The following is a 23,009-nucleotide window of genomic DNA, read 5'->3' as shown; positions in this document are numbered from 1 at the left end:
TCTTAACTCAGCACTTAATTCTTTCATGTAGTACTGATGTCGATTGTTCAATTAAAAATCCCTAATTTTACAAAATGAGACTAAATATTTCTGCAAATACAGTTCTTGGAGACAGTAGTGAGTATACAATGAAACATATCTTTTGCACAATGCAATCTGACCTGTAATCATTCTCATCAACCTACTTTAATCAGTTGGCTGTCTCACAATATATTCCAGTTACATTCTGTGCCGCTATTGCGCAAATTATGAAGTATCATATCAGATTTTAACATTGCATGTATTTACACTCCTTACTTCCAATTCTACAGCACATGGTGTTCTTTTGACACAATAAACCACATTTGATTAAATTGGCACTTGATTAATACAGCATTGTTTTTCCTTTCTTTCTCCACTTCTTTCGTGTGTTGCAGTTACATAGCCAGTTATAGAGTCGTATAGCATGGGACCAGACCCTTCAGTCCAACATGTCCACACTGATCATGTTCCCAAACTAAAAATGCCTGCATTCAGCTCATACCTCTCCAAACCTTTCCTATTCATGTACTTATCCAAATATCTTTTAAATGTTGTAACTGTACCTACATCCACCACCTCCTCTGGCAGCTCATTCCACCCATGAACCACTCTGTGTCAAAAAGTTACCCCTAGTGTCCTTTTTAAATCTTTCTTCTCTCATTTTAAAAATATGCTCCCGAGTTTTGAACTCGTCCCAGCCTAGGAAAAAAACCCTTGCTATTCACCTTATATATGTCCTTAATGATTTTATAAACCTCTAAGGTCACCCCCAACCTCCAGTTAAAAAAGTCCCAGTCTATTCAGCCTATTTTTATAACTCAAACCCTCCATTCCCGACAACATCCTGGTAAATCATTTCTGAATCTTCTCCAATTTAATAACATCCTTCCAGGGCAACCAGAACTGCACACAGTACCCCTGAAGAAGACTCACCAACTTCCTGTACAGCCTCATCATGACATCCCAACTCCTTTACTCAAATGTCTGAGCAATGAAGGCAATCGTGCTAAATGCGTTCTTAACCACTCTGTCCAACTGCGACACAAATTTCAAAGAATTATGTATCTGAACCCTAGGTCTTTGTTCTACAACACTACCCAGAGCTCCACCATTAATTGTATAAGTCCTGCCCTTGTGTGTTAATGAAGCTAATGATTCGAAATTGAGCCTAACTTTCTACCATCTTATGTGTTTTCAGTTATTGAGATATGCAACTCTTTCTCACCCAACTAAACTTTCAATCTATTCCTTTTCCATGGGAGCACAAGCAAATCCCAATTAATGCCCACCACTTGAATATAATTAAACATAATTAACACAATTAATGACCATTAGAACTCATGTCACAGTGGTAGTGTCCAGGTTCAAATTCCACCTGCCTTGGAGGTTTTTCATTTAACGTGTCTAAAGAAGTTGATTAATTTTCTTTTTAAAGAATTAATCACTTCATCTGTTCTCATTTTCCCCCCACAATTTCTTGTAAATGGTACAGCATTTACTAAGAATACTTCTGTCAAAAGTTTTCTCATACTTTGTGCGTGGGAAGTCATGTTTCACTAACTTGATTAGAGTTTTATGAAGAAGTAAAAAGATGATGATCGATGAGGATAGAGCAGTGGATATGATCTATATGGACTTCAGTAAGGTGTTCGACAAGGCTCCTCATGGAAAACTAGTTAGCAAGGTTAGATCATGTGGAACACAGGCAGAACTAGCCATTTGAATATAGAACTGGCTCGAAGGTAGAAGGCAGAGGGTGGTGGTGCTGGAGGGTTGCTTTTCAGACTGCAGGCCCGCGACCAATGGTGTGCCACAAGATTCCACAAGGACCCATGCTGGGTCCACTGCTTTTCGTCATTTATATAAATGATTTGAATATGCACACAGGAGGTATGGTTAGTAAGATTGCAGATAACCCCAAAATTGGAGGTGTAGTGGACAGCAAAGAAGATTATCACAGAGTACATCAGGATGTTGATCAGATGGCCAATGGGTCAGGGTGTGGCGGATGGAGTTTAATTTAGATAAATGTGAGGTGTTGCATTTTGGAGAGGCAAATAAGGGCAGGATTATACACTTAATGGTAAGGTCCTGGGGTGTGTTGTTGAACAAACAAACCTTGCAGGTTCAAGTTCCTTGGAAGTGGAGTCACAGGCAGACAGGATAGTGAATGCAGTGCTTGGTACGCTTACCTTTACTGGTCAGTGCATTGCATATAGGAGTTGGGAGGTCATATTGCAGCTGTACACGACATTGGTTGGGCCACTTTCGGAATACCATGTGCAATTCTGGTCTCCCTGCTATAGGAAGAGGTTCCGGAAAAGGGATACGAGGATGTTGCCAGAGTTGGAGGGTTTGAGCTATAGGGAGAGGCTGAATAGGCTGGGGCTACTTTCCCTAGAGTATTGCAGGCTGAGGGGTGACCTCATAGTGGTTTATAAAATCATGAGGGGCATGGATAGGATGAATAGCCAAGGCCTTTTCACCAGGCTAGAGGGGGCCAAACTAGATGGCATAGGTTTAAGGTGAGAGGGAAAAGATCTAAAAGGGACCTAAAGGGCAACTTTTTCACGCAGAGGATGGTGCGTGTATAGAATGAGCTGCAAGAGGAATGGTGGACGCTGGTACAATAACAACATTTAAAAGGCATCTGGATGGGTACGTGAATAGGAAGGGTTCTACAGGGATGAGAGTTAGATGCTGACAAATGGGACTAGATTAATTTAGGATAGCTGGACGGCATGAACAAGTTGAACCAAAGGGTCTGTTTCCGTGCTGTACGACTATGACTCTATACACCCCAACATGTTGACTATCTTCCACTTATGCCAAAATCTTTTATTTTTTGAGTAAGTGGTTATGCTCGACAGTTTCTCATTCAATTCTTTACTTGAAATCTGACAGCAGAATCTCCTGAACCAGGTTCCTAATATGTAAGACAACTGTTAACGGTTTTGCAACTGGCTCAAAACAACACATTGATATAGTGCCTTTAATATATTAAAATGCCTCAAAATACCTCATGGGAGTGTTAAAATTAAATCTGATATTAAGCTACATAAAGTGATATTAGGGCAGATGATCTAATGCTTGAACATAAAGGTAGGTTTCATGCAAAATCCATGTGAACTAAAGAGAGGTGGGCAGAGTAAGGCAAAGTTATGCAGCCAGAAAAAAAGGTGCCCCATGTAGTGATGACACAAAGGTGTATGATTAGATGTACATCTTGGAACCAGATTCAACAGCAAACAGTCTGGATCAGCCACAAGGAGTAGCCAGGGAGATTGAAGTCAGTAGCTAGGGCCCAAAGTCATATGACTGTAATAGGTAATTGGAAAAAATTTCTGCTCATGCAGTTCTGAATACTGGACAAACAATCTGATAACTTACCAACAATGGAAGAACTGAGAGAGAAGCTTTGAAGAGGAACTGGTTATTGTCAACCTACATGTTAAAACTGATGCTGTGCTTCCAGATGATGTCACCCAGGAACAGCATTGAATAAGAATTAGAAAGAGGCCAAAAAAGGTCATGGTTCAGGACAGAGAATATTACTTACAGGCAATTCTCTGACTGTAAATATATCAGTAAGATTGCAACTAGACAATCACACTCAAATCCACATTGGAGGAGAGGTAAAAGAGGAAAACGCTGTGATCAGCTGCGTCAAGTTTTGCAGACAGATCAAGGAGGATGAGGCGAGCTAGCTTGTTGTTGTTATACCTACACAAGATTTTATCTGCTAAGAGGCATTTTAGTACCATGACATTTCAGTACTACTGCATGTTGCTCGGAAATTTTTACTGCACCGAAGGCTTTGTTTAGCCTACTAAATGCATACATGCTCATTGCATTGCTGATGTAACCGCTGACAATTTAAGGATCTATTCTGATACAAGCTTATTAAAGTCAGGACTGTGACAGTCCGTATTCTCATGATGCAGTTGATCTTATGCAATGTCTTCAGATTGGATTCCTCCTTCCATTCTTGCATAAGTTTTTCAGTGAACACCAAATTCTTTTCCTTTGCATGGATAGTTGACAAGTTAGCAAATGCTACAAATTTTAGTTTGAAACCAGCTTCATATTTTCTTTTGCAGGATCCATTTCTGTTTTATTATTATGTGCGTTTTGCTGTGTCATTGTGTGTGTTCTGTCGTGAGCACAACCTCCTAGCAACAACATATTGCCTGCTTAAGGATATAATCCCAAACGTGCATTTCCGAGGTGAAAAACCAGTACTGACTCTAAACGTAGCACCAAAGAGATATTTACTAGATGAAACATGGGGAATCTATTCAGACTCCTAAATAGACATACAGGCCTAAACACACATTTTGGTGCCAAAGATATTTTATACATCAATATCTTTTAAATGTGAAGTCTTTTGCAAGAAAATTACATGGATGTACTGTAATGGCAGATCCTTTGGGGTTTCACAACAATTGTGTCAAGTCAGCTAATTTCCCTTGCTCAAACAATAAATGAAAATCAGAACTCAACATTTCAAAGATGAACTTGGAGATTTCCTAATCTATTTTGAATTGCTCTAAAAGCTATTGTATTGTGGTTTAAAAAGTACTACAAAAAGAACAGTATTTATGCTGTTTATGGCAAGACACAAATGGTCATTGCTCAATTGCCTAGGGCAATCACACCAATTATATATTGAAGAAATGAGAAAACCTTCAACAACTTTACATTTGAAGTAAAATCATAACAGTGATACACTAAAGGACATGTTTCTCCCTCCTCTTTGAAAATTGCCAACTCTCCCAGTCCTCAAACAAAGAGGAAGACAGGAACAGCAAGAAGCCAGAAGACAAGAAAAGCAGTTGGGAAATATAGATGAGGTTTAATAGTGCTAGGAAATGGAAGTGTGTTCATTTCAGGCTCTAATATTATCGTCAAGCACTACTTTGCCCAACAACACATTTCCATTTCAAACGTTTCTTGCATTCTACAACCAATGCATATTTTCATTTCCAAAACTAATTGTAATATTTTGAGAGATTAATCTGTAAATGTTAAATTATAGCCAACCATGCATAGGCCTCACATTCATATGGAAAGCACAGACTTTACAATACCCAAAATGCTTGTTTCTTCTTCCATAAATGCTGCCTGATATGCTGGTTATTGCCAGCATTTCTCATTTCTCTTTCAGGTTTTAGCAACTGTATAATTTTGATTTTATAGGTACTTGATTAATTCCGGCCAAATCAATTTCCCATGTGCCTTAAGAAGGTACATTGTCTGGATTAGATTCAAATCCAACGTAAGTGAAAGGCTGCTGTGTAAATCCATGGCAGCACCCCACCAAAAATCAACAGTTTAACAATTATAGTGAAAAAGAACCATAGTAAGAATCGTTTCAATAATGAATAATTGATGATAAAAGCAAGGAAGGAGATGAAGAGATACTTAGCCTAAAACAGATTCCTTTTAAACAAGTTGTCAGAGCACAAGAGCTAAAAACTCTATTTCCATCAATACACAGCTTAAGTAAAAGATGAACAAACAAGGTAGTATTTTGTTCAAATAGTTAATTCTAGATTTTCTTTTAAACAGTAAATTGGGCACTTACAGGTTTAAATGACTTAAAGACTTTTTCCAGTACTTCAGAGAGAGTCTTCTTTCCACAGGATAAGATGTATTCTTGTACCAATTGTAGGAATGGTAGGCAGTCTTCACTTTCACTCCATACATGCTGCACAGACAAAGATAAGGGGGTAGGGGGAAGCATGCATTAAATAAGCAGCTCAACAGTTTAACAATATAAACATATGCACAATTAGAGATAACAAGGTGTAGAGCTGGATGAACACAGCAGGCCGAGCAGGAAAGCTGACGTTTCGGCTCTGGACCCTTCTTCAGAAATTTTCTGAAGAAGGGTCCAGAGCCGAAATGTCAGCTTTCCTGCTCCTCTGATGCTGCTTGGCCTGCTGTGTTCATCCAGCTGTACACCTTGTTATCTCAGATTCTCCAGTATCGGCAGTTCCTACTATCTCATATGCACAATTATGGTTTTTTTTAAAAAACGGTACCAGGAATATCTAGTTTAATGACCATGCAAGATTAATTTATCATGAATAATCCCATGAAATTGCCACAAACTGAACAGGATTAGCCTTAGAAACAGTGACAAGGGCAGGTCAGATTCCAGGAATACTGCAGTGAGCAACTCACCTCCTGAATCCTCAAAACCTGTCCATCATCTGAAAAACACAAGTCAGGAGTGGGGAGGAATACGCTTCACTCACCTGAATGAGTGCAGCTCCAACACAAGAAGCTCCAAAGCAATCCTCACAATGCAGTCCATTTGATTTGTGCATCCACTAACATCTACTCCCTCTATCACTGACACTCAGTAGCAGCAGCGTGTACCAAACACAAGATGCACCGCAAAAATTCAAAGATCCCTAGACAGCATGTTCCCAACCCATGACCATTGCATCTAGAAGGACAAGGGCAGCAGAAATAAGGGAACACCAGAAGTTGCAAGTTCCCCTCCAAACCACTCACCATCTTGATTTGGAAATATATTGCCGTTCCTTTAGAGTTTCTGGGACAAAATCCCAGAATTCCCTTCCTAACAGCACTGTGGATCTGCAGCATATGGACCACAGTGGAAAAAGAAGGCAGCTCATCATTACCTTCTCAAGGGCAACCAGGGACAGACAATAAATGCTAGCACAACTAATGGTGCTTAAGTCCCACGACTGAATAAAATCCTATCCAAATCTATTGATATGTGATAGTATGAATTTGTTACATGCTATTTATATTCTCTGCGGTTTGTTTTCTAATTTCAAAGTGCACTGCTTGTAAGCTTTGGGCTCCAGATTACCAATGAAATTCTTGTTTTAAGTATACTTATCTGTGATTAATACATGTTTAAAAGAAATGATGGCAGATCTTTTGTTGCAGAATTCATAATAATCAGAGGATGCACGATTTAATAAGGGCAGGAATTTTTAAACTATGGGATGTACAATGCATTATTTTGTGTGCATCCAACCAAGAGTTATAGCCTGGAGCCATCCAAGTGTGTCACAGTAACCTACTAATGCAATAAGGTTTGGAAATGTTTGAGGTTTACTATGATTTTATCACATAACTGTTTGCCTTATTCAAAGTTTTAATGTATTACTCCCACTAAGTGCTAAATTTTCAAAGAAACCATCCATTAATATCAGTGAAATCAGAGTTTTGTAGATGAATTCCTGTCTCCATCATTACACTACACCAACAATGGATATATTGAGATATTACACATGTGCACACAGTGGTCTACCAAGCAATGGTGACAAACACAGCCTTATTTTATTGCTAAAGTGCACTGTATGTCATTTAAAAGAAAAAAGAAATAGCTTGACATTGTGGAAATAAATTTAATTTAGTACAAACCATCTAAACAGAGTTCAGATTTTAAGAGAGATAGTGTATGCTATTAATAAGAGGTTTTTGCCATTTAAAATCATGGTCCAGTAAGGTACCTTTGCTCTTTGGGATAGTTTCTTTCCTTCTGTCTCTCTTCTCCTCCTCCCAAAATCATGCTACATCTTACACAAGCAACAACAGAAATCAGATTATTTTAACCCTAGTCTTTCAGCTGCTGACAGGGGTTGCAAAGGCAAGATGAAAGCACAAGTCTTTCAAGCCATGGTAGATAAATGTACTATAAAAGCACAAATATATTGACCTTGTTATCTGAATACACACATTTGTAACAAGATGGACGAATTGATAACACACTGAAAATGAGCATGGTATGATTGCAACCATGTCCACGGACAAGTGGCCAGAGCTGGGACGTGCATTTTCAAGGATATTTGGCATTTTACAAATGACAGGAAAGAAAGAAAATAGTTTGAGACCTGTCAATCAAGGATGACATTAGTACAAAAGGACATGGTTCAGAGGACCAAAACACAAAAACAGTTTGGGTCAAAGTAGGAAATAGCAAATGAAAGTAACCGGTGAGAGTGGCTTATAGTCCAGCTGAAGTTGCTACACTGTAAAGCAGAATAAATATTGGAGCTTACAAGAAAAGTATTACTCTAATCTTGGGAGATTTCAACTTTTATATATACAGTCACTCCTCTGCATCTGCGTGGGCTCCGATCCGGAGAACCTCCACGAATGATGAAATTCACGAGTGGGGAGCGTGTTTAAAATAGGTCAAAAATCAGGTATACACGACTTTTGTTGTCACTTATTTTTTGGTGTGGATAGGCGAATTCGTGATTTCGCAGATATAAAGGATTTACTGTAGATCTGGCAAAGTGATAGATGAGTTCATATTGTATTTGGATAGTTCCTTAAATCATGTTCTGGAACCAATAACCAAAGAACTGGCTATTATTTGCTTAGTAACATGTAATGAGAAAAGATTTATTAATTAATTACCTCAGGGCAAAAGGATCCTCTAAATAATGAATGATCAGAACATAATAGAATTTCACATTCAGTTCAAGGCTGTGAAACTTACATTATAAACTAGTACTGTACCTTAAACCTAAAAGGAGAGTGGGCAAAGAGGTGGCAGATGAATTACCATGTGGGAAAGTATGAGGTCATGCACTTTGGTAAGAAGAATAAAAGCATGGACTATTTTCTAAATGGGGAGGAAATTCAGAAGTCTGAAGTGCAAAGAGACTTGGGAGTTCTAGTCCAGGATTCTTTCAAGGTAAACTTGCAGGTTGACTCAGTAGTCAGGAAGGCAAATGCAATGTTGGCATTTATTTTGAGAGGGCTTGAATATAAAAGCAGGGATGTACCACTGAGGCTTTATAAAGCTCTGGTCAGGCCACACTCGGAATATTGTGTGCAGTTTTGGGCCCCATATCTCAGGAAGGATGTACTGGCCCTGAAGCGGACTCAGCGGAGGTTCACGAGAACAGTCCCAGGAATGGAAAGCTTAACATATGAGGAACGTTTGAGGACTCTGGGACTGTACTCATTGGAATTTAGAAGGATGAGGGGGGATCTAATTGAAACTTACAGAATACTGAATGGCCTGGATAGAGCGGATGTTGGGAAGATGCTTCCATTGGTAGGTGAGACTAGGACCCGAGGGCACAGCCTTAGAGTAAAGGGAAGACCTTTCAGAATGGAGATAAGGAGAAACTTCTTTAGCCAGAGAGTGATGAATCTATGGAATTCACTGCCACCGAAGGCTATGGAGGCCAAGTCATTGAGTACATTTAAGACTGAGATAGATAGGTTCTTGATTATCAAGGGGATCAAAGGTTATGGGGAGAAAGGGATTGAGGAACTTATCAGCCATCGGGCGGCACGGTGGCTCAGTGGCTAGCGCTGCTGCCTCACAGCACCAGGGTCCTGGGTTCAATTCCACCCTTGGGCAACTGTCTGTATGGAGTTTGCACATTCTCCCCATGTCTGCGTGGGTTGCCTCCGGGTGCTGCGGTTTCCTCCCACAGTCACAAAGATGTGCAGGGTATGTGGACTGGCCATGCTAAATTGCCCATAGTGTTCAGGGATGAGTGGATTAGATGGGTTTAGCGGGGTGGGATGCTCGGAGGGTCACTGTGGACTTGTTGGGCCGAAGGGCCTGTTTCCAAACTGTAGGGATTCTAATCTATGATTGAATGGCAGAGCAGACTCAATGGGCCGAATGGTCTAATTTCTGCTCCTCTGTCTTATGGTCTTAAAAAAGGCAATTACAAAAAGGTATAAAGGCAGTTGGATACTGACTGGGAAAATAGGTTAAAAGGCAAGATGATAGAAAAGCAGTGGCTGACTTTTAAGAAGATGTTTCATAACTCTTAAAAATAAACAAATACACAATGAGAAATAATGAGCTCATGAGAAGAATGCACCATCCCTGGCTAACTCTGGCCTATGGATGGTATTAAATCAAAAGAAAAGATGTTCAATGCTATAAAAATTAGTTGTGGACCAGAAGATTTGGAAGGTTTTAAGGAACCAGCAAAGGATAATTTTTTAAAAAAAAGGAACAGCAGTATGAAAGTTAGGGCTGGGAGCCCAAGCTGGGTTGTGAGCTCAGAGATAGCAATGACTGATCAGGTTCACTGCTCTCATGCATCTTCTCTACTGCCATCACTACTCATTAGTCAGTCACCACAATTTTCAAGCTTTGAAATGGGGTTAGTGGGAAATAGTTTGGGAAGAGGCTGCAGAGATGATGGATGCATTGGTTACAATCTTCCAAAATTCTCTAGAATTCTGGAAATGTCTCATTAGATTAAAAAGCCTTAAATGTGACACCACTGTTCAAGAAAGGAGGGCAACAAAAAGCCAACTGAAGGCCAATTAGTTTAACATCTGCCATGAGGCAAATGTTACTATCCATCAGTTAGAGGAGTAGAACATTTAGAAAATAATACAATCTGGTAGAGCCAATATGGTTTACAGAGGGGAAATTGTGTTTTAACTGACTTATTACATTGCTTGGAGGATGTAACAAATAGAGTGGGTAAAGATTAATTAGTAGATGTAGTGTATTTAGATTTTGAATAGCATTTGAGAAGGAGCCACATAAAGATAACAGCTCATGTCAGCAAACTAACTTGGGGAGTGTCACAGTAATCAGTGCTGGGGCCTCAGCTATTTCTGATCTTTTAAAGGCCTGGTTGAAGGTACCAACTATAATGTAGCCAAATTTGCTGCTGATACAAAAATAAGTAAAAAGGCAAGTTGTGGGGAGTGTGCAAAGGGATACGGACAGGAAAACTGGGTAAACAATTTGGTAGATGGAATATAACGTCAGAAAATGTGCAATTGGAGACAGACTGCAGAAGTTTGTATTACCGAAGAATCCGGTGTCCTTATTAGAAAATGGAATGCTGTGTTTTTTAATACTTCATTCCCCTTGTAATAAAAGGGAAGGTATGTTATAACGACACAGGGCATTGGTGAGACTACACTTCGGAGAATTTACAATTTTAGTATCCCTATTTACAAGGAGGATATAATTGCATTGGAATGCTGTGATTATTAGGATAGGAGTTGTCGCATGATGAAAAGTTGAGCCTAAACTTATTGAAGTTTAACAGAACTAGAAGCAAGCTATTGACAGGATGCAAGATTCTGAAAAGGGTTGACAGGACAAATGCTGAGATGTTGTTTCCTCTCTTATGGGAATATAGAACCAGGGGGACACAAAGGGGTCTCTCCTAAGTTAAAGATGGAATACTTTCTTCTCTCAAAGGGTCATTAAACCTTGGAGTTATCTTCCACGTGAACGAGTGAATGCTGGGTAACCGAATATATTTAAAAGGGAGAGCTAGACAGATTTTTGAAGGGACAGCTTGAAGGGTCACGGAGGACAGCGAAGTGGAGTTAAAGCCACCATCAGATCAGTCATGGTTGAATGGCCAAGTCGGCTGGAAGAGATGAATCGACTGCTCCTGCTCTTATTTTGCTTTAAAAATTATAACCTAGAAGATCCCATGGCCCATTCTTAAACAATCATAACATCTAAATTTACTTCAGAAAGTAAATACTGAACAAGAAACACACCCAGGTTAGACTGAAATTCACTGTGGCCATTTTCAAAAATTTAGAAAAGGAGACAAGTGATTTTAATCTCAAACAGTTAATTAAGTGCAAGTATTATTTTGCTGAATTATTTGGAAATTGGTAAATTGTGACATTTTTGAAAACTCAAAGATATTTTATCAGCTTTAAAGTTACCCACTTTATCTGTACAAAAACTGAAACTTTGGATGAAAACTCCTGAATTGATATGAGCATATATTTTTCCCCATTCTTTAAACCCAGAAACAACGAGTTATGTTTGTGTAGGGTTTAAGCAGTACTAAACAGCCATCCAGCAGCTCCTCCAAGTAGGAATTCTTTGTACGATCAGAAAGCTCGTGAAGTATTTTACTGCACTATAGAGCTTGTCCTTATGCTCAGATGTTATAGATTTCTAGCAAGGATCATGTTGAGATCACAATCATGCACATGGTATCTTTTATTCCTTATTCAGTAGGAAGTTAGCTCAGTTGACTGGATGGCTGGTTTGCAATGCAGAGTGACACCAACATCAAGGTTCAATTCCCATACCGGCTGAGGTTACTTTCACCTCTCACCATCAGTCATCTCTCCGAGACAGTAACCCTGTGGTTCACTGGTCTATGGTGACTTTTTGCCAGTACAGACACAATGGGCCAAATGGTCTCCTTCTGTACTGAAAAATTCTATGAAATTCAATGATTATACTCTTCCACCCAAACACTATCCTAATTAACATCTACATCACTTGAGATGTGAGATGTGTTTGGTATGGTTTACATACAGTATGTTAGCCAAATGAATCAGTTTGCAGCTTCAATGAAATTCTTGGCATTTAAAAATTGATCGTTTTTCAGATCTGAAGAGCGCGCCAAGGGCATAAAATTTAATACTAAAGTGGATGCAAACCAGGCAGAAACAAATCAGTCACTTTGTATATCCTACCCAACTTTTCTTTCCACTATCTCCCTTGATCTGATCAGCCACATTATACTGAAAATGTTAAATGTTATTTTGGGTCAGAGAAAGAGAAGGAGATAAAAGCTGCTGGATTGAGACCAAAATATCAACGAGAGCTCTGTATTTACTTTCAAAAGCAACACAAACGCTCTAGTGTGGTCCTTTGCCCAAAAACTGCATTCACTGTGACTCAGCAGATCATATCCTAACAATGGCAGGAACACAATCAAATAAAGAAAAAGAAATCCTAGAGTGAGCTGGAAAATAAAGCAAAATAAGTTTTTAAAAATTGAGATGTACACAACCCCCGAGACTAGTTATAATCAATTTTTTTGGGGGGGGGGGGGGGGGGGGGGGGGGAGGAGGAGGAGCGGTGGTGTGGTGGTGCAGCACATTAATCCAAAAACCCAGATTTATATTGAGGGAATGGTCTCAAATCCCAACAAGGCAACAGAAGGAATTTAAATGCATTAAAATCAATTTGGAATATAAAAGATACTCTCAGAAATGGTGACTATAACAAAAATTGATCATAGCTGTCAAAAAAAAAACACCTGGCTCACTTAAGCTCTTTAGGAAATCTGAGATCCTTTCCTAATTTAACCTACACGCGAGTCCATCCAATGTGGATGACTCTTAACTGCCCCTGCAGTTGCCTATCTAGTCATATAAGGGCAAAGCACCAATGCTGGTCTTGACAGCAAAACACATATTGCATGAAAGAATAAAAATTACATTGTGTAAGGAAACAAATGAACTTGAGCACCAACTTGCATCTTTAGAACACTCCATGTGGGTTTTACAGATGACGAATGGACATTTCAGAAAGAGTTAGGATTTTGGGAACACTGGAAATTATGGTCCAGATATTCTGAGGAGTAGTAATATCAGGGTCAGATTGTCATTCCACTCTAACATAACGTCATTAGGTTTGAACTGTGCATTTCTGACTGGAAATTCCAATCCCAGCTCCTTCAGAGCAGCAGATGCTGTATTCTATATCAAATGTCCAGTTATACAACGAGTCACTTTGACAGCTCCTATGAAAGAACAAATTTGTAGCTAAGTCTGAAGGTAGAATGATTGTTGGTTAAGGCATCTGAAAGCTATGGAGTCCTCAGGTAGGTCAGGATGTTGGATCCAGTCATTTAGACTGAAGTGTACAAGTGGACAGTTTAATACTTAGCCACAACAGGACTAGATTTTCAACCCTCTAACTTTTCCCAGGTTATTAGCTTACCCTAAACTACTCTCCAAAAAGTCTGCAATTTTAAACAGACTTCTTCAGAGTTCCAGATGCAGGAGAATTGCTCACTGAATCTTGAATTTCCCAGACAATTCCCAAGGAATCTTCCGCATTTGAAATTCTGCACAGTCCTGACACAATACTCCAACAACTATCTAGTGATTAGAATATCTAGGTTTAAGAGTCTTGACTACCTTAACTCAACACACACACAGGCACCTTTGTAGTCATACTCATCCTTCCTCTTTGCCCATACACTGCCCTTTGGTGATATCATCCACAGATACAAGAATAACTTCTAGATGTACGAAAGGCAGATTTAGCTTTCTACGACATCTTAGAATTAAAATTAGAATTAGGTTTATTGTCACATGTACTCAACATGAGCGCACTGTAAAGTTTATAAAGTCGCTACCTATGGTACCGGAGGTACAGGATCTTAGGAATAAATTAGAAAAATAAACAAAAAGCTCAGCATTACAGTCTTTCATGCAGGTCATGCGTTGGCCCTCAGCTTCTCTTGTTGGACTGCATACTTAATATTCAGTTATGAAATAAGCTGTAATTTTCCACAAATCAGCAAGAAGATTACACTTTTCAGGAAGGCTTGAAGACAATACTTGGACTGTTTCCTTTGTCCCCCTAGTAATGCTTACCATGATGTAACTCAGAGTAGAGAGCTTATTTGGAGAGTCTCAAATCAAGCATGTGGTCAATGTGGCTCACCCAATGTAACTGGCTGACCACAAACAATGCTTTGATCCTAGGGATGGGGGCCCGAGAACAGGCATGGATACTGGAGTGCCTATCCTGCAAGTAGATTTCTAGGATTTTGCAGAGGCATCGCTTGTAATATTTCTATGAAACCAAGGTGATGCTGTGCAATGTCCATGTCTTAAATGCATGAGAACAAGGGTAAGATCAGGAGGTTAAGGTGGTCAGGTCTACTAAACCCAGATATTCCAATGGCTACAGAAGGGCAAGAAACACTACTGCCCTGTCATGAGTTTAGTGCCAGGTTTGAAGTCTTTTATCATCAAACACTTTGCTCCTCAGCCTGTCAAAAGTATACATTGGCATTCTGGTGATGAATCATGTCTGCCCTTGGTGAAAAGGAGGCTTCGAAAGTATCATAACTGACACACATTGTCCAGGTCTCTCCCCACATCTTGTTAGTTATAAAGGGCTGTGCTGTATGGCAGGAACAGACTGGTAGAGGAACTTTGCCTTCATGATGTTTAGCTAAAGGCCACTTCTATCATACGCATAAACAGTTATTTGGAGCACAACTTCTGCAAGTGCATATACCGAAGCTTCACCTGAAATTTGCAACTTGATGATAGTTGTTGGGGTAGTCTTGGTTCTCAACTTGTAGCGACATAAGTTGAACAATCAGTCTCCTGCTATCCTGTAGATTAACTCCACTGCAGCAGGAAGCTTTTTGGAGATGGGGTGGGAGGTGTTTCAGCAAGGAAGATGACAAGCATGCTTATCCAATGACACAACCTCACTCAAAGCCAAGTTTAAACCTATATTGGCTCTGTTGTAGATTCATTGGTAAGAATCACGACTCTCACATCATGCAACAGGTGGAGAACAGTGATGAATTTCTATGGCATCCAAAATTTTGGGACAAAACTCAACCCCTTCAGGTTGATGCAGTTGAAGGCCTTTGTAAAATCAAATGGAGCCATGTACAGCTCTCTGGGCTCACCTTGCTGCGAGAATCATATCCGCTGTGCATCGTGATGCAAGGAATCCACACATTGTGGCTCTTCAGTCATAGGAAGGAGATGACTGTAAAGGACTCTTGCAATGACATTCCCTCCAGTGGACAGCAGGGAACCCACACTGTAGTTACCGCAAATCAGTCTGGTCTAATTTCTTGAAGACCGTCACAACTGCAGCCTCTCAGATCCCCGGTCACAGCCTCCTCCTTCCAGATGAGGGACAGGGAGTACTAAAAGTGCTTCTCAAGTCCTTTTTTCACATTTCAACATGGATTCTGTCAGCTGTCAGATGGTCGTTTCAACCTCGTGAAGTTAATATTGAGACGGTGGCAGGTAAAACGCTGAGGAATGACGTCGTGGACAGTCACATCAAGGACCATGTATTGACTGCAGAGATTTTCCCAGGGCTCCTTCCAAGAAGCACTGACTGCTGCTCTGTCCTCTATGAGTCCCACCCCATTCTTACCCCTCAATGGGGTAAGTTGAGTGCTTTGGCAATAGACAGTTTGAAATGTGAAGAATCCACAGATGGCATGGCGGTCAAAGTAGCCGGATTTCTTCTGCTCTTTCCAGCTATGATCTATTCTTTTGGTCACAGGTTCTTTCTTTGGACCTTAATTTTGTCTGTCGACCTCTTTCTTGCATTTTGGTCATGTTTCCCATTCAAGAAATCATTAGCTAGTGATTTAGCAGATCCTATATTTCCCAGTTGTTCTTAACCAGTCTTGATGTTTCCCGGCACAGAAACCAAGAGTCTCCTCTCAGGTGCTCTTTTAGATGGATACAAAAGCAGACCAGACATGGTGGATGTTTTCTGGCCCGTTTGTGGAAGGCTGCCAGGCTGACGAAGAGGCTAAATGTTCAGTATATAAAGCAAGATCAACTACATTAGATATTGTCACCTTGTGCTTAAAAAAAGTTTGGGATTCAGCAAAATTGAGTTTCATAACACTGACAAGGAAACAAGCATCTAACACATTGGAATGTTTCCGATTGTGGCAGCCTTAGTGTTCCAAGGTTTTGAGAACAGTTCGTGGAGAACAGACATGGATTTCCTCAAAATAAAAACAACTAATTAATTATAAACCAACAAATCTCCTATGGGATAGCTCACAATGAAATGCAGGGTTGATATCAAGAGGGGTGTTAACTCACATAGTATTAGCCAGGAAACAATTACCAACAATGGTTTAACACAGATTTGAGATCACTGGAAAGGGACCCTGTGTTAGTAAAACTAGTACAGCATCTAGCAATATTTCTTCCAGGTATTTGTGAAAGGAGTCAAAATGAGTGGGAGTGTGAGGGATCCAAACACCATAGTAAACTTAGAAACAGACATCCAGCTGACTAAACACAAGAGATACAATGCAATTTAGTTAGTGGGTATCAACTGAAGATAAACAATCAAATCGCTCAATCTTTATTGTGGAAGTCACCGAATCCAAATTGACAAATTGCACAAAGCCCAAAATTTATTGATCTAAATATTGTAAATATGGTTCAAGCCAATGCCCTGCAGAAAATTAAATCATAATAGTTATTCTCATTAAAAGAAATAAGTCTATACAGTGTTAGAAATTCCTGGACATTCTTCTGGAGCAAATTACTCTTGCTGCAAACCTGAGACTCAATCTGAAATATGGGCCCCAACTAAACTTACTCAAATGGGTTTTGTTGACCATTTCCTCTGCAATTGTACTAGTCACTCAGACAAACACAAATGTCTTCTTATTCAATTCCAGCCACTGTGTCTGTCCAAGTTCAATTGAATGTTCTGATCTCCATTTTCATTTACTTATTAAGTGGTACTCTCATCATCCTCCACACTTGTCCTACCTAGTACATGAACCTCGTTAGCTTAAACCTCACCAACTGAGCGCAACACGAGGAACACACAGGTAAACTTACTCACCCATGGTAACCTCCCAATGCACATCAACCCAACCCATACTGCATCAAATGTGAATTAGCAGAGAATGTACTGTTTAACTAACAAAGCTTTTAATATTCTAACCACAAAATTCACAACCAGGACAAAGAAGATTCTCAGGTTGAATACAGCATCCCTAAAGACTAAATGGCTGTCATCACCCGCAACTAGTTATTACATTTTCCTTGAAATTTTTATTTTCCAAAAAAATCTGTTTCTGTGGTCAATGAGGCTTGCATGTTCACTTCCTTCAAGTTCAGTTTAAACTGTGCACCTTCTCTTTATGACTTGAGCTTAAGAGCCTGCCAAGCCAAGCAGATGATGGGACACTTTGGGTTGTTTCTTCAGATTACTTTAGCCCAAGCAGTAATCACAATTCAATGCTATAAAAGATTTTGGACCTTTTGTCACTTACTCAACGCAGAAGCCTACTACTCTATGATTCTACATTCTGCAGGGTAAATCTTTTTTCTCAAATATTTGTTTATAGGTTGTAAACAAGCTAGGCTTGTATTTATTGTCTGTCCCTAACTGTCCTCAAGAAACCCACCACTTTCTTCAACTGCCATCCACAGGGGATAAATATACCCACAGTGCTGTTAGGGAATTCCAAGTGTGGACTGTATTTGATTCAGACGGAAACATGCAGATGGCATGGTGCTCCCATGCATGTGCTGACTTTCCAGATGGTAGGGATCATACATTTGGAAGGTACCATCAAGAGAGTCAGGAGGAGTTCCTGCAATGCACCCTGCAGTGCCACCATTGTGTAATGGTGATGGAGCAACTGGACAGCATTCCATCATGCTGCTGGTTTGTGCCTTTGACAGTTAGGGGGCATGTTACTCACCACAGAACTCCTGGGCTCCAATCAGCTCTCGTTGCTTTAATACTTATGTTGCTGGTCCAGTTCAGTTTCTGATCAGTGCTACTCCCCAGGTGTCGATACTGATGATGTCATTGTGAATTTCATTCTCACCACTATCTCATATCTTCGTTTTTGAGACAATCATTGCCTAGCACTGTGACACATGAAATATTGCTCACCATTATCAGCCTCTAGTCCGGATTGTGTAAAGCTTTTGTACCACATCGCCTTCAGTATCTGAGGAAATGAGGTGCTGAGCATTGTGCAATCATCATAGAACATGCCCAGTTCTGACCTTTGTGATGGAGGGAGGGTCATTAATAAAGCAACTGAGGATTGTGAGGCCTAGGACACTATTCTGAGGAACTCAAGCTTTTATGGTGTAATGTATCCACCCCAGACCAGGAGGCCCAGATTTAAGTTCCACCTGGCCCAGAGGTATATAATAACATCCCTAAACAGGGTGATTAGGAAATATGTAACTTGAGGAACTCCTGCAGCTATATCCTGGCAGTATAACAATTCACCTCTAAGAACCACAACCTTGGACTATCAATTTCTGAAGAAGGGTCCCGACCCTGAAACATCAGCTTTCCTACTCCTCTGATGCTGCCTGGCCTCCAGCTCCACGCTGTGTTATCTCTGACTCCAGCACTGGCAGTTCTTACTACCTCTTGGACTATCAATCCTTTGGACTAAGTAAGACTCCACCCAGTGGAGAGCTTTCCCATTTGATTACAATTAACTTCAGTTTTGCTGTGGCTCCTTGATGCCATACTTGGTCAAATCCTGCCTGATGCTCAGGGGACTCACTCCCACCCCTCATCTGAAGTTCAACTCTTCTGTTTATGTCTGGATTAAGACAGTGATGTCCTCGATTGTACACTGATGTAAGCCACGATGTCTACAGTTTAGCATTAAAAAAGTGAAAATGGATATCTGAAAAATCAATAATTCAGAAAAACCTTGCAGGTCATAAAGCCATATAGGTTTACAGCATGACAACAGGACGATTCTAAATTATTACAGCCATTCAAACTGGCAAAAAGGGATCACAAGTATTTCTGCTATAACGTATGTTTTGTTAATGCGAATTGGCTGGAATGTGATTGTTGAATAGTGGACGCTGTTTGGATAACGCGAACTTTCTGTTGTACAGTACAGCAATTTTCTATAGCATGTGGTCACACAAGAACCCAACTATTGCGTTGTAGGAGAAATACCTGCACATATCTTATTAAAATGTGGCAGTATTTTAAATGACACATCCCAAGTTTCATTTCCTAAACTATATCCAACTTCGTAAATTTGCCACAAAAATACAAACCACCAATGATGCACAGTAGGAGGCAGGTTGGATTTAATATAATTTGGACTGGAGAAAATAGTCCATTACATTATGTCATACAAAGAAAAAGAGAAGACCAACAACGAATGCTGGAGATCACAGTGGGTCAGGCAGCATCCATGGAGAGACAGCAAGCTAATGTTTTGAGTCTAGATGACTCTTCATCAGACTGACATGAAGCATTTATACTATAGTTGGGGGTTGCTGGTATAGTGTAGAGCACTGGGGGAGAAAGGATGTCGATAGTTTAGATTAAGTGATTGGAATGTGAGAACAACAGAACAATGGTGCATCTAACTGCCAGACTTGAAAGAACAGACAGCACTACTTTTTTTTGGGGTGGGGGGGTGGGCCGAGAGGAGAGGATGTGGTGACAGAGAAAGTAACAAGTAAAGCTAAAGGAATGGGAAGGAATTGGCTCACAATTTGAAGGTGCTCATCTCAATATTAACATCCAGAAGGTTGTAAAGTGTTTAGTCTGAAGATGAAATGTTGTTCTCCCAGTCTGCTGTGATTCACTGAAGCACTGCTCGCATATGAGCACAGGTAAGTGGACATGCAAGCAGGACAGTGTTAGAAGTGAATACAATACACAAGATTGGAGGAGATACAGGTGAAATGCTGCTTTACCTGGAAGCACTGTTAAGGCCCTTGGATGGTGAGCAGGGAGGTGGTGAGGGGCAGGGATTGCACTTTCTGCATTTAAATAGGAACGTGCCACGTATTCACTGTACCCAATGTGGCCTACTCTACATTGGAGAAATCAAACACAGACTGGGTGACCATTTTGCAGAACACCTCTGGTTTGCGCACAAGCCTGACCCCCAACCTTCCCATAGCCAGTCATTTTAACACAGCGTCCTGCTCACATGCCGACTTGTCTGTACTCAGCATGCTGCAGTGCTCCAGTGAATCTCAGTGCAAACTGGAAGAACAACATCTCTTCTTCAGAGTAGACACTTTACAACCTTCGAGACTTAATACCGAGTGAGTTCAACACCTTCAAATTGTGAACCAACTCCCAGCCCTTCCCTTTCTTTTAGCTTTGTTACATTCTCTGTCACCATGTCCTCTCCTACCACCCCTGTACGACTGTCTGTTTTTTTCATTCTGGCAGGCAGACACACCATTGTTCTGCCATTCCCAAATTCAGATCACTTTATCTGAACTATCAACATCCTTTCTCCCCCCGTACTCTACACCCCAACCCCTGTATAAATATGTTGCCTCCTCCGCACTTCACGTCAGCTATGATGACGAGTCATCCAGACTGGAAACGTTAAGCATGCTCTCTCTCTGTGGATGCTGCCTGACCTGCTGTGATATCCAGCATTTGTTGTTTTCAGTACAGATTCCAGCATCTGCAGTAATTTGCTACTAAAAAAAGATCAACCTTCTTTATCAGATGATCTCTTTCCCCATTCAGAACATAGCAGTAGGCCATTCAGACCTCAAGCCTGCTCTACCATTCTGAATCATGGGCTAACAATGAGCCTCAATGCCACCTTCCAATATCTCTTGATGTCATTAGGAATTTTCAATCCCTGTCAATCTCTGTCTTGAACTTATTTAATCACAAACTCCCACTTTGGGGTAGAGAATTCCACAGATTCACCAGTCTTCAGGTGAAGATGTTCCTCCTCATTTGCGTCCTTAATGGCTTCTGGAATTCAAGAGAATACAGGCCCATTTGCCTCAGTGTCTACTCATAAGACAGTGTCATCATCTTAGACAATGTGATGAACCTCCACTACACTTCCTCTACGGAAAGCATATCGATCCTCAGACAAGTGGTAAGAACTGCACACAAAACTCCAGATGCAGTGTCACCAGTGTTCTATACAACTGAAGCAAGACTTCTTTGCTCCTGTACTAAAATATCTTGCAATGAAGGCTCACATACCATTTGCCTTCCGAATTTCCTGCTGCACGTACATGTTTACTTTCGGTTACTTTTTAAATAGATACTAGATCCCTTTGGACATCAACACTTTCCAATCTCTCACTATTTATGAAATGCTCCATTGTTTTATTGTGACGACATTGCATACAAGGAGTTGAAATCAAGATGAAGCAAGTTAGTATTATGAAGTTGTGTAGAGTGGGATAAAGTGCTTTTCTAAGTTTAGAGATTTACTTATACAGGAAACAAAAGTGCCTGCATGTTGCTGAAGATGTACAGCCAGTTCTAAAACTGAAACATGTAGCAATTGGCTGTGATTGGAAACCTTAGGCTTGTTTTGATGTTTTGGCAACTATATGAAGTCAGCCAATTAATTTAAACCAAGCACTTAGCAATTGAAAGCCAATTGAATTTAAATCTGATGGTCCAAGGTTGTCAAAACCAATGCTATTTGTAAGAAAATTCATATGTCATCCAAGGTATATAAGAAGAGGGTTTCTGAAGAAAATCAGTGAGAGAGGGAACCACCGTCTGAGAAATAAGTACTTTGCTCTCAGCAGAAATCACTAAGCTCTCCAAGAATGCATGATCTTATCCATAAAAGGTACCAAGGCAATTCTAATTAAGAGTCTTCACAAAGAAAAAGTCTCTGACAGGAGGATCAGCGGAAGAAAGGAGTCTATGACTGGAGAGATAGTGGAGAAGGTAGAGCATTCCGGAAGACACATTCTGTATGGACTTTGAGAGACTGGGTTTTAATTTCTTTTTCTTGCTACTTAGGTTATATAAGTGGGACTTATGTTTATTGGAATAGCATACTTGTAGAATTTTGTTCAGTTAGGGAATAGATAGGAACCAGGGGGAATTGTTTGGTTTGTTAGTAGTTCTTTTAATTTGTTCATTGTTAGGGTTAAATTAATAAATTGTAACATGTTACTTAGAAAATTCCTGATATTCACTTTATATCATTTAACATCTCCTTCTCTATAACAGTTTGGGGGCTCAAGTCTGGGATCTGGTCAGTTTGTGTACAGGATCTGAATAGATTTAAGCAGTTAGTAAAAGAGGTGGGGGAGTGGCATTGCAAATCAAGGATGGTATTGCAGCTGCAGAAAAGAAGAAGGGTCCCGACCCGAAATGTCAACTTTTCTACTCCTCTGGTGCTGCCTGGCCTGCTGTGTTCCACCAGCTCCTCACAGTGTTAACCACCGCACCAGTTTAAGCCACACCAAATTTCTTGAAACCCTTTAAAGATGCTATCGACGCCAGCAATGTAGGGGTTGGAGCTGTGTTGATACAGGAAGATGATGGCAGAATTAAAAGGCCAACTGGTTATTTGTTAAAGAAATTTAGTATCCACTAGATAAAATACTCCACCATTGTAAAAGAGTTACTGAGTTTGATATTGGCCTTGCAACATTTTAATGTTTATGTTGCAAACAATGTTTCAGAGAACCAAAAGAACCACGGATGCTGTAAATCAGGAACAAAAACA

General features: G+C 40.2%; 1 protein-coding gene across 1 annotated transcript in view; it reads right to left on the bottom strand.

Annotated features, from left to right (window-relative positions):
- The window catches only part of mturn (maturin, neural progenitor differentiation regulator homolog (Xenopus)), a 35,714-nt gene that overhangs the window by 5,490 nt on the left and 7,215 nt on the right, over positions 1-23,009 (bottom strand). Inside the window, exon 2 of the mRNA XM_020514427.2 lies at positions 5,609-5,731. Within this exon, the coding sequence (XP_020370016.1) occupies positions 5,609-5,731 (123 nt within the window). The remainder of the gene's footprint in view (positions 1-5,608; positions 5,732-23,009) is intronic.

Source organism: Rhincodon typus, chromosome 2, assembly GCF_021869965.1.
Source record: "Rhincodon typus isolate 14 chromosome 2, sRhiTyp1.1, whole genome shotgun sequence".
Taxonomy (NCBI): Eukaryota; Metazoa; Chordata; class Chondrichthyes; order Orectolobiformes; family Rhincodontidae; genus Rhincodon; species Rhincodon typus.
This window is presented reverse-complemented; position numbering and strand designations above follow the sequence as displayed.